At 41.6% G+C, this 14,892-nt stretch overlaps 1 protein-coding gene across 2 annotated transcripts in view; it reads left to right on the top strand.

The window, feature by feature from the left end:
• The first annotated feature begins 322 nt into the window (after window positions 1-322).
• KITLG (KIT ligand) overlaps window positions 323-14,892 on the top strand; it is a 100,981-nt gene continuing 86,411 nt past the window's right edge. Inside the window, exon 1 of one of the 2 annotated variants that reach the window (XM_049884020.1) lies at window positions 323-785. In XM_049884020.1, coding sequence (XP_049739977.1) covers window positions 771-785 — 15 coding nt within the window. In that variant the 5' untranslated portion in view covers window positions 323-770. The remainder of the gene's footprint in view (window positions 786-14,892) is intronic. The other variant, XM_049884019.1, reaches the window with a different exon arrangement.

Below are 14,892 nucleotides of genomic sequence, written 5' to 3'. Positions count from 1 at the left end.
AACAATTCTTTTTAATTATTAAATATCCATTCACTACTGTGACTGTTGAAAAAAAAAAAATACAAGGGGTAAAACAATGGCCTAACTATAGATTTTAATTTAACTTTTTTTCCCCCCTAAAGCGGGGCGGGGTGAATTCTTTGCTCCACACCAAGAGAATTCCTCTCCCGCACCGCCTCCGCATAAAAGAGGGTGCTCGGGGCCCTCGCCAGCGCAGGAGGTATTTCGCCCGTCCCCGGGCGGTGCCAGGTGAGCCCCGGCGGAGCCCGGAGGTCCCTCTGGGACTCGCAGCGCTAGGCGCGCGACAGCAGCGGCTGCAGGTTGCTAAGCTTCTTCTGGGGCGTCCTTGAGCCCTCGTGCTTCCAAACCGTGCGCTCTCGGGGGCCCCTGGCGAGGGGATGCGCTTGGCTTAATCCGTCCAGTTTCTCGGGCATTCACCGTGCCCTTGCTGCCCTCTCGGGTCTCCCCCCGCGCCCCCGCTGTGGTCTGGCCTCCCTAGGGCTCCGGAAGGGAAGGAGGCGTGTCCGGAGCAGGCGGGAGGGATCTATATAAAAGCGCTGGCGGCGGGCTGGCCCCGGCTTCACTCGCCACCTCGCTCTGGGACCACGAACGCTGTGGGAGGCACGGGCCGTGGAGAGGACGCTGCGCTCGGGTTACCCAATGCGTGGACTATCTGCCGCCGCTGCCCGTGCAATATGCTGGAGCTCCAGAACAGCTAAACGGAGTCGCCACACCGCTGCCTGGGCTGGATCGCAGCGCTGCCTTTCCTTATGAAGAAGACACAAGTGAGTAGGGTGCGACCGGGAGCTCGCCGGCTCTGCAAGAAAACCGCGCCCGGAGCCCTGCGGAGGTCGGCGCGCCCCGGAACCAGCAGCTGGGGGTGCGGGGATGTGCTCACTCGACTAGCCAAAGGGGCCCGGGGAGGCAGGCTTGGCCTGCGAGCTCCAGGCGCCTGGCCCGGGTGAGCCACGGAGAGGAAGAGTGGGAGTGATGAAGGGGAGTTGGTGTCAAGTTTGCAGCCGCAGCCGTTAAGTTTGGAGCTGTCAGTCGGGACCTGTAGTTCCTGTGAAATGAAAGGATAGACTCTTTGGCCGGGGAGTTCAAGTTATCACGGGAAGGCATGTCTTTGCATGGGAGACATTTTTTTCCCCCTGTAAATTCCAGGATATTATGAAACAGATCCCGACACCCCACGCTCTCGCACCCACATTAGTGCAGTCCCCAGGTGGGCGCAGGGCGCGGCGCGGAGGCGGGTGCAAACGCTGGAGTAGCGCCGAAATGTCGCCCACCCGAGCTCCTTAGCGGCAGCGCTCTGCTTGCGGGAGACCTGCCCGGCCCGCCCGGGAAACTTGACTCCTCGTGGCGTTTGCTGGGTTTGTGGCTCTGGGTGAGCTCCGTAGAGATCTGTAACCCAAAAAACCCAGTGCCGTCGAGTCGATTGATCTCTAGGAGTGAAATCTCCACTTCGTATCGATCTTCTTTCCTGACAAAATAGAAAAAGTTTTTTAAAAATGGGCATCTCTAATGATAATTATTGAGATAATTCCCAGTGCTGCTAAATTGTGCGTTGCACATGAAACAGTGTGGTTAAAGCCTAGCCCAGGGGTGCGATTAGATATTTTTCTTGATGCAAATATCTAGCTCTTCATTTAGTAGGGCCCGCCACAGCACCCTATCCACAGCTCATTTCATCACTGGGCGTTCTTCTCTGTCTCACTTCGCCCCTTAGGCTATGTTCGGTGTATCTGCCGCGGGTTGTGTAAAGCTGCCCTTTCACCTCCAAGAGGTTCTATGGGAGATTTCAATTCCCTAAATGTATGGAAGGGAGGGAAATAGGGAGGAAAAAAGGATATTGGGGATATGTGCAAATCGTCAGGTTAGAATAAAGGCATCCCTGTACAGAAAATGCTGTGTTACAGAACCTGCTTAGTACAATATTTTATGTAGACGTTCGGAAGGAAGTAGGAAGCATCGAGCCTTTTCCACCGGCATTGGTAAAAGAAGGAAAGGGCACTGCCTGGCAGAAAGGAGGTTTGTGCAGAAAGGAAAAGCCTGAGAGGAAGAGAAGCAGAGTGCCTATCTGCACTTGCAGGCACGTTAGGTTTTAAGGAAAGCACCTAACACTAAACCTGGCAATCACCACAGTGTACTGTTGAAACAGGAATGTTAGAGATTCTTGCAAACAAAAGAAAAATTTAAATGTAATTATTTGTACAAACTTTCTGTTTTGAATAATAAGCCAGACCAGGGGACCTATTCCTTGTTATAGTAGCATGTGCTCACGTGAATGTTAGTGTTATCTTGGTGGAAAAGCCTTTTAGTTCAGGAAGAGAGCTCAAACCTTCCTATTTAAACAACACTGTTGACAGTTCAGGTTAATGTCCAACACTCCAAAGGGGGGCGATGTGTTATCAAGTCGCTTCCAGAGTCAGTAGGATTGGTGATCCTTGCACCCTTGCTTTGCAAAACAAATGTGAGCTCTGTAATCTCCTTTCTCGCTTTGATTAAATGGCTGGGTAAATCGGATTACATGGAATAATTCCATTGAAAACTAGAAAGAGGTCAATCTAGCCTGAAATGCTGTGGCATTAGTGACTCAGTGCTGCTGACCAGGGACATTTGAGACAGCTAAGTATTTTAGAAATGTGACCTGCTCAGACCAAGTTAAAGTGCAAGCCCTTTGGGGGAACTTGCTGGTGTTAAAGGGCTTGAGGGTGAAGGCGGGCAGTGCCCTTGTTGAATGAAGGCATTCTTTGCCTGGGATCTAATGACCCTCAAGGTTTCCTTTAGGGATACTGCTAGCAATTCTACATGCCTGCGGCTGAAAAAGAAGGTACTGGAAATATCACAAAATCAAGGAAATAATCCAGTAGCAGTGGGAGAGGGGAATTACCTCTTTCATGTTGTCAGATTCACTAATCCAAAAGTCACAAAGAAATTGTCTGTACAACACTGCAGTGAGGCAGAGTAGTGTAAGGAGATCGGACCCCAGGAAGAAGGAACAGTTGTTCTTCTGAACCTAAGGTTATCTTTGCCAGGAAAGGACACCTACTAATAGTCCAGACATTTAAGTAGAATTTAAAGATAGCATCAATTCTAGAGTTGTATTAAAAGGCAACTGGTTCTGTACTCTCTCATTACCCGAGATATAGAAAGAGAATTGAATTTAAAAAGACTAAGTTGAACCACACAGCTCTCCAGCAATCATGGAGATGCCAAGCATTCTGGCCTTTCAGTCAAGCTAAATAAGTGTGAAAATCCCATCCACAACCACTTGGGGGTTGATGAATGATTCTTTCATTTATTTAGCACGTGTGATGAACTTCAGTGTTTGTAAAACAATTACACGGGCAGTCATCTTGAAGAGCAGTTGAAACAATAAATTCAATCACAAGTCTACAGAAATGAATGTGTTTTACGGTTTTTCAGATTTAGGATTATATTTTACCGATGCTGTGTGGTTTTAGAGATCCTGAAGGAATCGTGGCTCTGGCACAGAAAGGCCATCTCTTTCAATCCATAACCATTTTTAAAACATCATACTCTGATATGCTGGCCTATTAAATAACAATTTAGACAGCGTCGTTTGCAGCGCCAGTTAAGATTTGGTTAAGTGTGCTATCAGTTTAAGGGGCTTGGCACCATGTTTCTTGATATTGTTCTTACGTTTTAGTTGTGAGATGGTTTATAAGAGTTTTTTGACTGCTGTCATTTCAGAAATACTGAAATAGGAAAGATTCATCTTGCAAACAGTGTAGAAAAGTCCATTTTAAGCATATATTATCTCTCCAAACAAATAGAGGGCTTGTTAGTTTTTCTTATTGCAAACAAAATTTGCCTTTTTTTGTCTGTATGGAGTTTGTCATGTGAGGATGCAAGCTTACTTTATAGAGAAAAATTAACATATTTATGAAAAGAGCATTTTAAAAGTCTTGTCCTTAAAATGACTGTGCTTCGAATAATTTTCATTTATGTAGCTTTTAATTGGTACATTCTGCCAAGATTTTAAAACCCAAGTCCTAAACTGATTACATTTAACATAAAACAAGGAAAATAACCATATGGAAATCTCAAGGCTTGGGCCAAGCCAATTAAAATTGCTAAATTTTTATTTGTGTCTAAGTGCTGATTTGAAGATAGCAAATTGTGACTCACATTTGTTCCTGAATGATAGGTGATTGTAATCTTTCCATCACCATAAAAAAAAAAAAAAAAAAAATCCCTGCCCAAGTAGGCAGTTTGAACATTGGAGGTTGCTTGCAAGGTCCTATGAACCCTACTTTCTATGTCTGGGAAGTTTGTAAGACCTGGTGGAAGGGTAACGAGAAGAAAATAGTAGCGTCAAAAATCAACTAGATGGCACCTAGCAACAACAGCTTCTGAAGCCTAGACTCTGAAGACCTAGATTCCAATTCATGGTGTACCACCTGTGAGATAAATGACCTTGGGTATATCATTAAACTACTTGGAATTTCCCTTTTGTAAACTATACGGTGAGTATAAAATAGTTATAAGGATTTTTCTTACATGGTGGTTCTGGGGATTAAATGAGATTTTATGTTATTATCCCCATATAGTGTCTTACTGTACTTACAGTCTGAATTTATTGTTCCTGAGAAGAGAATTCTCTGCCAGCCAACTTTTACAAGCCAGAGAAAACTGGCAATTATTGTTGTTGTTAGGTGCCATCCAATTGTTCCTGACTCACAGGGACCCATGTACAACAGAACTAAACACTGCCTGGTCCTGCCCCAACCTCACAATTTTTGCTATGTTTGAGCCCATTGTTGCAGTCAGAGTCAGTCCATCTCACTGAGGGCCTTCCTCTTTTTTGATGACCCTCTACCTTACCAAGCATGATGTCCTCCTCCAAGTACTGTCCCTCCTGATAAAATGCCCAAAGAACACGAGACCAAGTCTCAACATTCTCGTTTCTAAGGAGCATTCTGGCTGTACTTATTCCAAGACAGATTCGTTCTTCTTGCACTCCATGGTATATTCAGTATTCCTTGCCAACACCGAAATCCAAAGACATCAGTTCTTCTTTGATCATCCTTATTCATTGTCCAGCTTTTGCATGCATATGAGATGATTGAAAGTATCATGACTTGAGTCAGGTGGACCTTAGTCCTCAAAGTGACATCTTTGCTTTTTAACACTTTAAACAGGTCTTTTGCAGCAGATTTGCCCAGTGCAATACCTCATTTGATTTCTTGAGTGTTGCTTCCATGGGTGTTGATTGTGGATCCAAGTAAAATGAAGTCCTAGACAGCTTCAATGTTTTCTCCATTTTTCATGATACTGCTTATTGATACAATTGTGAGGATTTTTATTTTCTTTATGTTGAAGTGTAAGGAGCCAATGCTTAATGGTTGGCTGCTGACCGAAAGGTAGGCAGTTCAAACCCACCAGCTGCTCTGCAGGACAAAGATGTGGCAGTCTGCTACCATAAAGATTTACAGCCTTGTAAACCCTATGGGGCAGTTCTGCTCTGTTCTGTAGGGTCGCTATGAATCAGAATTGACTTGATGGCAATGGGTTTGTTTTGTTTTTGATGTTGAGTTGTAATCCATGTTGAAGGCTATAGTCTTTGATCTTCATCAGTGTTTCAAGTCGTCTCCGGTTTCAACATGAGATTGTTAATGAGATTTCCACCAATCCTGATGCTGCATTCTTCTTCGTATAGTCCAGCTTCTCAGATTATTTGCTCGTCATACAGATTGAATAAGTATGGTGAAAGGATACAACCCTGACACACACCTTTCCTGATTTTAAACCATGCAGTATTGCCTTATTCTGTTTGAATGACTGCCTCTTGTTCTATGTACAGGTTCCTCATGAGTACAATTGAGTGTTCTGGAATTCCCATTCTTCACAATGTTATTTATAATTTATTATGATCTACACAGTTGAGTGCCTTTGCATAGCCAATAAAACACAGGTAAACACCTTTCTGGTATTCTCTGCTTTCAGCCATGATCCGTCTGACATCAGCAATAAGATCCCTTATTCCACATCCTCTTCTGAATCTGGCTTAAATTTCTGGCAGTTCCCTGTCGATGTACTGCTACAACCATTTTTTAATTATCTTCAGCAAAATTTTGCTTGTATGTGATACCAACATTATTTCTTCATTCTGTTGAATCACCGTTCTTTGGAATGGGCAAAAATATGGATCTCTTCCACTCGGTTGGTCAGGTAGCTGCATCCGTTTGTTGAAACATCTCAGTTGGTATTCTGTCAATTCCTGGAACCCTGCTTTTCGCCAGTGCCTTCAGTGCACCTTGGACTTCTTCCTTCAGTACCACCAGTTCTTGTTCATATACTACCTCCTGAAATGGTTGAACATCAGTCAATTCTTTTTGGTACAATGACTCTGTGTATTCCTTCCATCTTGTTTTAACGCTTCCTGCATCATTCAATAATTTGCCCATAGAACCCCTCAACATTGCAACTTGAGGCTTTAATTTTTTCTTCAGTTATTTCAGTTTGAGAAATGCTGAGCATATTCCCTTTTGGTTTTCTAACTCCAGGTCATTGCACATTTTGTTGTAATACTTTACTTTGTCTGCTTGAGCCACCGTTTGAAATCTGTTCACCTCTTTTACGTCATCATTTCCTCCATTCACTTTAGCTGCTGTATGTTCAAGAACAAGTTTGAGTCTCTTCTGACATACATCCATTTTGGTCTTTCTTTCTTTCCTGTGTTTTTAATGACCTTTTGCTTCATTTATGATGTCCTTGATGTCATCCCATAACTTGTCTGGTCTTTGGACGTCAGTGTTCAATGTGGTAAGTGTTCAATGCATTAAATCTGTTCTTGAGATGTTCTCTAAATTCAGGTGGGATATACTCAAGATCATACTTTGGCTCTTGTGGACTTATTTTAATTTTCTTCAGCTTCAGCTTGAACTTGCGTATGTGCAGTTGATGGTCTGTTCTGCAGTTGGCCCCTGGCCTTGTCCTTACTGATGATTTTGAGCTTTCTCATTGTATCTTTCCACTAATGTAGTCAATTAGATTCCTATGTATATCATCCAGCAAGGTCCACGTGTATAGTCACCATTTATGTTTTTGAAAAAAGTTATTTGCAATGAATAAATTGTTGGTCTTGCAAAATTCTATCAATATACGGCATCGTTTCTGTCACCAAGACCATGTTTTCCAACTACCAATCCTTCTTTATTTCCAACTTTCACATTCCAATCACCAAAAATTATCAATGCATCTTGATTGCATGTTTGTTCAATTTGAAACTGCAGAAGTGGATACAATCTTTAATTTCCTCATCTTTGGTTTTTTTTTTTTTTTTGGTATTAGTGGTTGGTGTGGGAATTTGAATAATAGTCCTTGTAGGCCTATGAATATTATCCTATCCTGTTATTACAAGCCAGAGAAAACTGGCTATTGCAGGTAAATGATGCTTAACAAGCAAAGCACGAAGACCAAGCTTTCCTAAATCTGAATCTGTCAATGGATTCAGTGCCTCCTGTTAGAGGCTGGTATCTATTTATTGACTGTAACTTATACACACCAGACAGGGTATGTGCAAAAATGAAGAGATTATGTGGGCACAAGTGATGTTAAATTCTTTAAGGTTTTTCTTTAGAAGTAAAAATGAATGACAGAACTAGGGAGACAAAATTGAAAATAGGAATATTGTCACTGTCTGTGATTCAGTTCCACATTTCCACCCCTTTGCTTTGCTTTCTAAGTTCCCCTTGTGCGATTGTGTATGTGTGTGTGTGTTTTTTTTTTTTAGTACAGAGACTTGGTGGTCTTCCTATCCCTAGTGTTCTTTGCACTTGCTTTTCTGAGCGAGGCCATACATTCATTTCTGCAGGGTTTCTTTGTTGTCTTTACCAGGCAACATGCAGTGGCTTTTTTTTTTTTTTCTTCATTATGCAAGTTTGAGGTTATGCAAGTTTTTTCATTATGCAAGTTTCTCGATTACCTTAATGCTCCCTTTTATAAATGAGGGTAAGGCATTTGGATATAAATCTCTTAGGAGTGATCCTTTATCTTTCTTTTCTAGTCCATGAATCACGAGCAGCTGCAGGAGACTCTGCTTTTGGCCTTAGTCACCTGTGTAGTCAGAACCATTTATAAAACAAATTGAGGGAACACCAGGATGCTTTTACAGTATATGCTGTTTTCAGGGTTGTTTTGTATAGACTTTGTCTCATAGAAACCATTGGCTGTAGCCTGGCTGATTTATAAGTGGACCAGGATATCTTGCCTTGTCACTTAATTATGGGCATACTAAAAACTGTTTGCAGGGGCTGGGATCTTGAGAGTGTTGTCATTATCCCATTTCTACCTATTTCCTTCTGTCCAGATAAAAGGAGGTGTGCTGTTGGCGGCGGGGGGGAGCGGGAAGGGGAGATTTTCTAATAATTAGGCCTCACGGTTCTTTTTTTAAAATCACAATGTGTGTCATCTAAATGAAGACTGTTCTTTATTTCTCTTTCTTTGTCCTTTGGCTACACTTTACTATTTTTCTGGGCTGCCACATTGGCTTGGGTATTAGGAGACAGAATTCTTTTATTAACCCAGATACTAAGTTGTATAACTTTGGGAAGGTACTTGAACCTCTCTGAACCTCAGTTTCCACAACTGTATAAGGAGAAAGTAGGAATAGGTGATTTGTAAGTGCTTCCCAGTTCTAAAATTCTCTATTTCTAAGATACTAGAAAAATAAAAAGTCTAAACTAGATGGAATTTAAGCTTCCTTTGCTTCTGAGATTGCTGTAGCCATGGCCTCTGTGTAAATGCCAATTTTAACCACCAGTTCATTATTATGAACCAGCTAATGGGGAGAAATGAAGGAGATTTAAATTTCGATTGTTCTGCTTTTAGCCACTTCACCTACTTTTTGATGTTTCTGTATAACAAAGTGGTATTTACAACTTTCTTCTTTTAGTTATATCTACAGCTGAAGAGGATCTTTACTTTCTCTCTTCTAATCTTTGAGTTCCTCTAGGTGGGGAAGAATTATAAGGCAAAGTCAGACAACCAGAGAAGATAAGCTTCCAAAGGCGTAATGCTTTTCTGAATTTATCTGTCTTTCCTATCTCTGCAGCTCCAATATCTGTGGATATTGCTTGGAGAGAGCAAACCAAGGAGGAATCTGATAATGTAGTAGAAGGATTGTTAGTGGGTTGAAGCAGAGGACCTGGTTCTACACTGGCCTCTGCCTCCAGTTGTGTGACCTTGGCCAAGTCATTGAGTTGTAGTACCTCGAGTAGGAGTTAATCCTGATCCAGACTTTCTGTAGCCATGGAAGCTGAACGAACCCCCCAAACTATTGCCCTTAGATAATCTTTAAACCTTAAACCAAAAATATCCCCTGAATAGTTTAGGTAAATTAGTAAAGAATGTCTGCCTTGAGCGTTACGCTCTTTTAAGAGCTGTCTATATGGGATCAAGTTGACAATAGCAATTAGAAAGATTAGATAGGAACCTTAGGGGGCAGTAAGTTTATGTTAACAGAGGAAGAACAATTTAGAAAGGAGAGTGAAAATGGTTGTACAGCTTGAAGAATGTAAGCACTGTCACTGAATTGTACATGTAGAAACTGTTGAATGGGTGTACGGTTTGCTGTGTACTCTTGTAGGGGAAAAAACATCACAAAGTCTAGTAAAGAAAAAGAAAGTTTTATTCGGCATATATTCAAAGAGACAAAAGTGGGAAGCGGACAAGCATGCTGCCAGAGCTAACGTCTGCCTGAATCCAAGGAAGTATTACAGAGTAAGCAAGAATGGGAAAAAGGACGAGCCTGCTGCCACAGCCACGTCTGCCCGAGTCCAAGGAATATTACAGAATAAACAAGAATGGGAAAATGGACAAGCTTGCTGCCACAGCCATGTCTACCCGAGTCCAAGGAACATTACAGAATAAACAAGATGGGAAGACGAACAAGCATGTTGCTACAGACATGTCTGTCCAAGTCCAGAGAACATTACAGAATAAACAAGAATGGGAAGAGGGACAAGTGTTCTGCCACAGCCATTTCTGCCCGTGTCCAGAGAACATTACAGAGTCATCAGTATATATTAACACTACAAAATGGGCAAAACCGTTGAAAGCTTCACCTTTTCACAGATTGGCTAGAAACTGATCTTACATTTTGAATTGTCCCTCTCAACAATCATTGGTACAGGTTTCAGTAAGGACAGTCAGGAGGGTCTTCATTGGTCCAACAAATTTCTATTCACTAAATGCTAGTAGAAAAAGATTAGAGTGGAATCTAGTCTTTAGCGTTCTGGCTTACGTGAAAGGTTCCCTAAAAGATATTTTCCAAGATTATTCTATTTTTTTTTTTTTATTGTCTTTATCTCAGGGCCCAGTTGATGTGTTCCTGTGAGTCCTTGTGAGCTCTTGTGAGCCTGACTCCAGCTAGGTCACATTGTCTATGCTCAAGGACAGGGAATAATGACTCCAATATTATTTCCTAAATCAGTACATTCTCAACAACAGCAACAAAATATATTTTTAAAAAACAAAGAGTAAAAGAAAGAGTTAATCCTGAGAAGATAGTGAAGAGGAGAGACCTACAGCCAGATCCTCCGAGGCAGAAAAAGGAGGAAGCAGCACTTTTGCCTGAGGGAAAGACAGCTGCTGTGGCTGATGCTTTGCTTAGTCTCTCCTGGCCCTGGCTTTTCCAAGTCAGGTAACATCTCTGGAATGGCTCTTGCCTACCTCCTTTCCTTCACTCCTTTCTAGGACTGAAATCAGCTGAGAGCTTGGGCAAGCTCAGGAGCCACCAGTAAGGTTTCCTTAGAAATCAGAAGCCCAGGCAATCCTTTTCTTCTTGTTGACACAAGAGTATTCAAACCTCAGCTGGGGCCCCTCCTGCAGCTCAGGGACAACAGACCCCTCAGAAAATAGGATCATGACAGTGACGATAATGCTCTTCCTCTCTAAGTGCTGGCAGAGTCTAATGAGCTACCACTACAAGAAAGTTCAGGATTGAGGCACTATTCCGGACAATTAAAAAAAGACAAAATCGCTGTCATTCAAATGGCTGGATGGATCCCAGCCTCAATTCCACACTCAACTTTACAGTGGGTGTAGCTGTTGCCTCGGGGCTGTTGAGCCCTACTAATGAGAAAGTGGTCTTAATGGGGGGCCAATTAGGTCGCCTTTTCTGTGTTCCTGGTGCACAGACAGCAGCTCCACAAACCCCTAGATGCCTTGCAAAGAATGCCTTGGCTCTCTAAGGTGACCATGCAAAAGGGCGTGAAAAGACAGAGGGCAAACCCATTGCCAGTGCTCACTTATAAAAGCCAGCCTCTTTTATCTTCCCACAAAGGGCATCCCGACTGCATAATTGGGCCCCAGCTGCAGACCTGGGAGGACAGAGCACAGCCAAAGGACGTTGTGTTTGTCCTCTGAGCACAGCCCTTAGAACTTTTGCCTCTTTTTACCTTGACATAAAACCCCTGAAGCAAACAACTTTTCTGTCTAGGTGAGTTTACTAAATCCCAGGGCTGAATCGGATCTCATAATTGAGTGTTCCCTCTAAATGTGTTTTGAGTGGTGGTAAACCAAGTTGCCTCTAAAAATTATGGTTTATTAGTGGTTGTCTACTGCGAGGGGACCTGAAGAGGCATAGGTACAGAAAACAGCACCTATGGCAATTAGTTTTAAATTGCTGGCAGTGGAAACTGAGATGGTGAACAGAGATTGTGTGCCACCTCACGTGCCCGCGCTGCCCCCACGTGCCTGCGCCGCCCCCCCGCCCCCAGTGGTGCCCAGGGCATATGCCGTGCCTACCATATCCTAGGTATGCCTCAGCGAGTCTTGGGGCCCTACTGTGCTGAGTTTCCCATTGTTTACTTGGGGTCCCATTCCTAATATCCTCCCGTCAACTGCTTGTGAAAACACACAGATTCCTGGGCTTCCAAGAAGAGTATTACAGAGAAGGTATGTTGTGTTGTAAAAGGCCTTGCCACCCTCCTGGGATGTGTTGTCCATTTGAACATACTGGTTTTTAAGACTCACATTCACTGCAGAACTTCAGAAGAGAGAGAGAGGAAAAGGGTAGAAATGTTTTCCTGTGAAATAGTTTTTAATCCAAAGATTGCAAAACAAACCTCAGCAGTCGCACAGCATTATTTATGATTCTGTGTGAACCTTCCATTTAACGCTTCTGGAACAGTGAACACATTAGGGATTTCCATTTTGGATGACCAACCAAAACCTCTGTGATTGTTTGAGTTTGGATTTCTGGCGGTTTCAGAAAACTGGTCTGTTTGGCTGACCCCACCCGTAGATCTTTGATGTGTTCTTTTAGCAGAGGGCTAATCCTCACACATATGTCATTCTGCTGTTAGATAAATTATCAGTAGTACGGGGGATGGCTAGTGCTTTCTGTCTCCAGGTGGCCTCAAAGTGGCGGCTGCAATTCAGGGATCATAAAAGGATTAGAAAAGACTAATGAAAAATCAAAAAAAGTATAGCATAATATTTTATTACCTGGATGAAATTAATTCTATGTTGGAAAACAGAGAACTACAAAATAGGGTTTATATCATTCTTCTATGGTCTTTGAAACTTTTTTTTTTTTTAGTTTTTTTGTTGGTTGGTTTGTTCAATTCTTAACCCCTGCCTAGGAAAGTGTTTTTAAAACTTTTTGGAGTTTGTACATGTTTGTTCAGGATGTATTGTGGTGGTGGTACTCTCTCTGTTTTAACAGTACCTTTAGAGAATGGTAGTGCTCTTTTTTTTTTTTTTATTTGAAACTTGAGTCTTTAATTCTCAAACAATTAGATAGACTTTTAAATTCAGAACTGATTAGACCATTTATTGTTTGCACTTCTATGTAAATGTCACAAGTAAGTGATTCAGCCTGAAGGAATGAAATTTACTCTTATATTTGGTAAATGTTTGACACTTAAATGTGTAGCCATTTTAAAATAGCTCCCATTCTTGCTTTGTAAAACCAGGCCACCCTGACAATAGATCATGCCAAAATGGCACTTAGTATAAACAGTTCCAAGATTAATTAATTCATAGACCTTTTCTCCTGGGAGGTAAGTACTATTTTTTTAAACCCCATTTCACAGATGAGGAAACTAAGAGACGGTCTTTCCCCTGCCAACTCCAAGTATCTGTTGCCAAGATTAACACTCCAAGAGATTCAGCCAGCACAACCACAGTGAATCTGTGTGGTTTATTGAGTATCTCAAAGATACACGTTCTGTTTACAGGAATATTGAATTAAAAACAAATGCACTTCAGATATTAAAAACAGTTGCTTGCAATAGAATTTGAGCAACCGAAATTTCATGATTCCATATGCTTAGCAGAGTGACTCAAACTAGGTACTCAGTACATGTCTATTGAATATTAAGGAATGATTGAATGCTTGATTCAGGTTGTTAGGCATGGATCCAATTTTTTTAAAGCTTTTCTTTTTTCCCCCAAAAGACAAAATTTTAACTACTTGGTCTGTTATTCATACAAATATGTTTAGTTGATGACTGGAAAGATTACTTTTTTCCCTTTACAGCATTATTTCTCAGTGAATATGCAACCTCATTTACTAAGTGAAAACAAAAGCCAACTGAGAGAATAAAAGCTTTAGACTCAGTTACATAGTTCAAATGTAGTATTTGTTTACCAGCTGTATGACCTGCAGTAAGTTATTCTTGCTAAACTTGACTTTCCCCATCTTTAAAATGGGCTTTGGAATAACTACCTAGTAGTAGTATTGAAGAGGTGCCCTGGTGGTGCAATGGTTAAAACACTTGGCTGCTAAACAGAAGGTCGGCAATTTGAACTCATCAGCTGCTTTATGAGAGAAAGATGTGACAATCTGCTGGCAGTCTGCTTCCATAAAGATTTACAGTCTTGGAAACGCTATGGAGCGGTTCTACTCTGCAACTGTAAAATGGCAACGGGTTTTAGTAGTAGTGATGTGAGGATTAGAGGAGATAGCCTGTGTAGACTCTCTAACACAGAGCAACTGGCACTCAGTAGATAATAATTTCCTTTTCTGCTACAGTAGCCAATCATGGAACATTGCAGCAAATTTGCATGCTTTAAGAAGTAAATTCAGAGTTAGTGATAACTTTGGATACCTGGCTTTGGTGAATAAATGAATTAAAATAATCCATAGAGACTAATAGTTTAACTCTCTCATTTATACATAAACTTCCTCAGCTAGTACCCATAAGCACTCTTGGTAAATTAAAAAAAAAAATTGTTTTTCATTTGTACCCCTTTACCTTTTTACTTTTTCAGTGAAAGGAAACACTTATACAAAATTGCCCAAGAGACAAGCTGCTTAAGAAGAGAAAGAGCAGTTTATTGAATGAGGAAATAATACCAGTTAATTTCTGTTGGTTACTCACCATGGATGAGGCATCGTACCACATACTACATAGTGTATCTCATTTGATTCTAGCAAAATGTTATAAGGTAGATATTATTAACACCTTAAAAAAAAATAAGGAAACCAAAGTTCAGAAATACTAAAAAAATGAAAGGAAGGGAGAAAAGTAAATGGAAGAGCTTGGATTTGAAGCCAAGTCTATTCAATTTTAATGACCAGATTCTTCCTACCGCTAGTATAAGCATTTGCCATCTAGTCAATTCCGACTCATGGCGACCTCATATGTGTCAGAACTGTGCTGCATAGGGTTTTCAGTAGCTGATTTTTCAGTAGTAGGTCATCAGGCCTTTCTTCTGATGGTGGACTCCAACCTCTGACCTTCTGGTTAGCAGCCAAGTGTTTTCACCATTTGCACCACCCAGGCACTTCAACCACTACAATACAATGCACCATATTTAGACAGATATACATGTAATCTGGATAGTCTTGCACTTCATTTTTGTTTCTTTTTTTGGGAATTCATATGTGGAGATGATGGGTTTTATTTAATC

Source organism: Elephas maximus, chromosome 4 (assembly GCF_024166365.1).
Source record: "Elephas maximus indicus isolate mEleMax1 chromosome 4, mEleMax1 primary haplotype, whole genome shotgun sequence".
Classification (NCBI taxonomy): domain Eukaryota; kingdom Metazoa; phylum Chordata; class Mammalia; order Proboscidea; family Elephantidae; genus Elephas; species Elephas maximus.
Note: the sequence above shows the minus strand (reverse complement) of the source record. Positions and strands in the feature narration are given on the sequence as shown.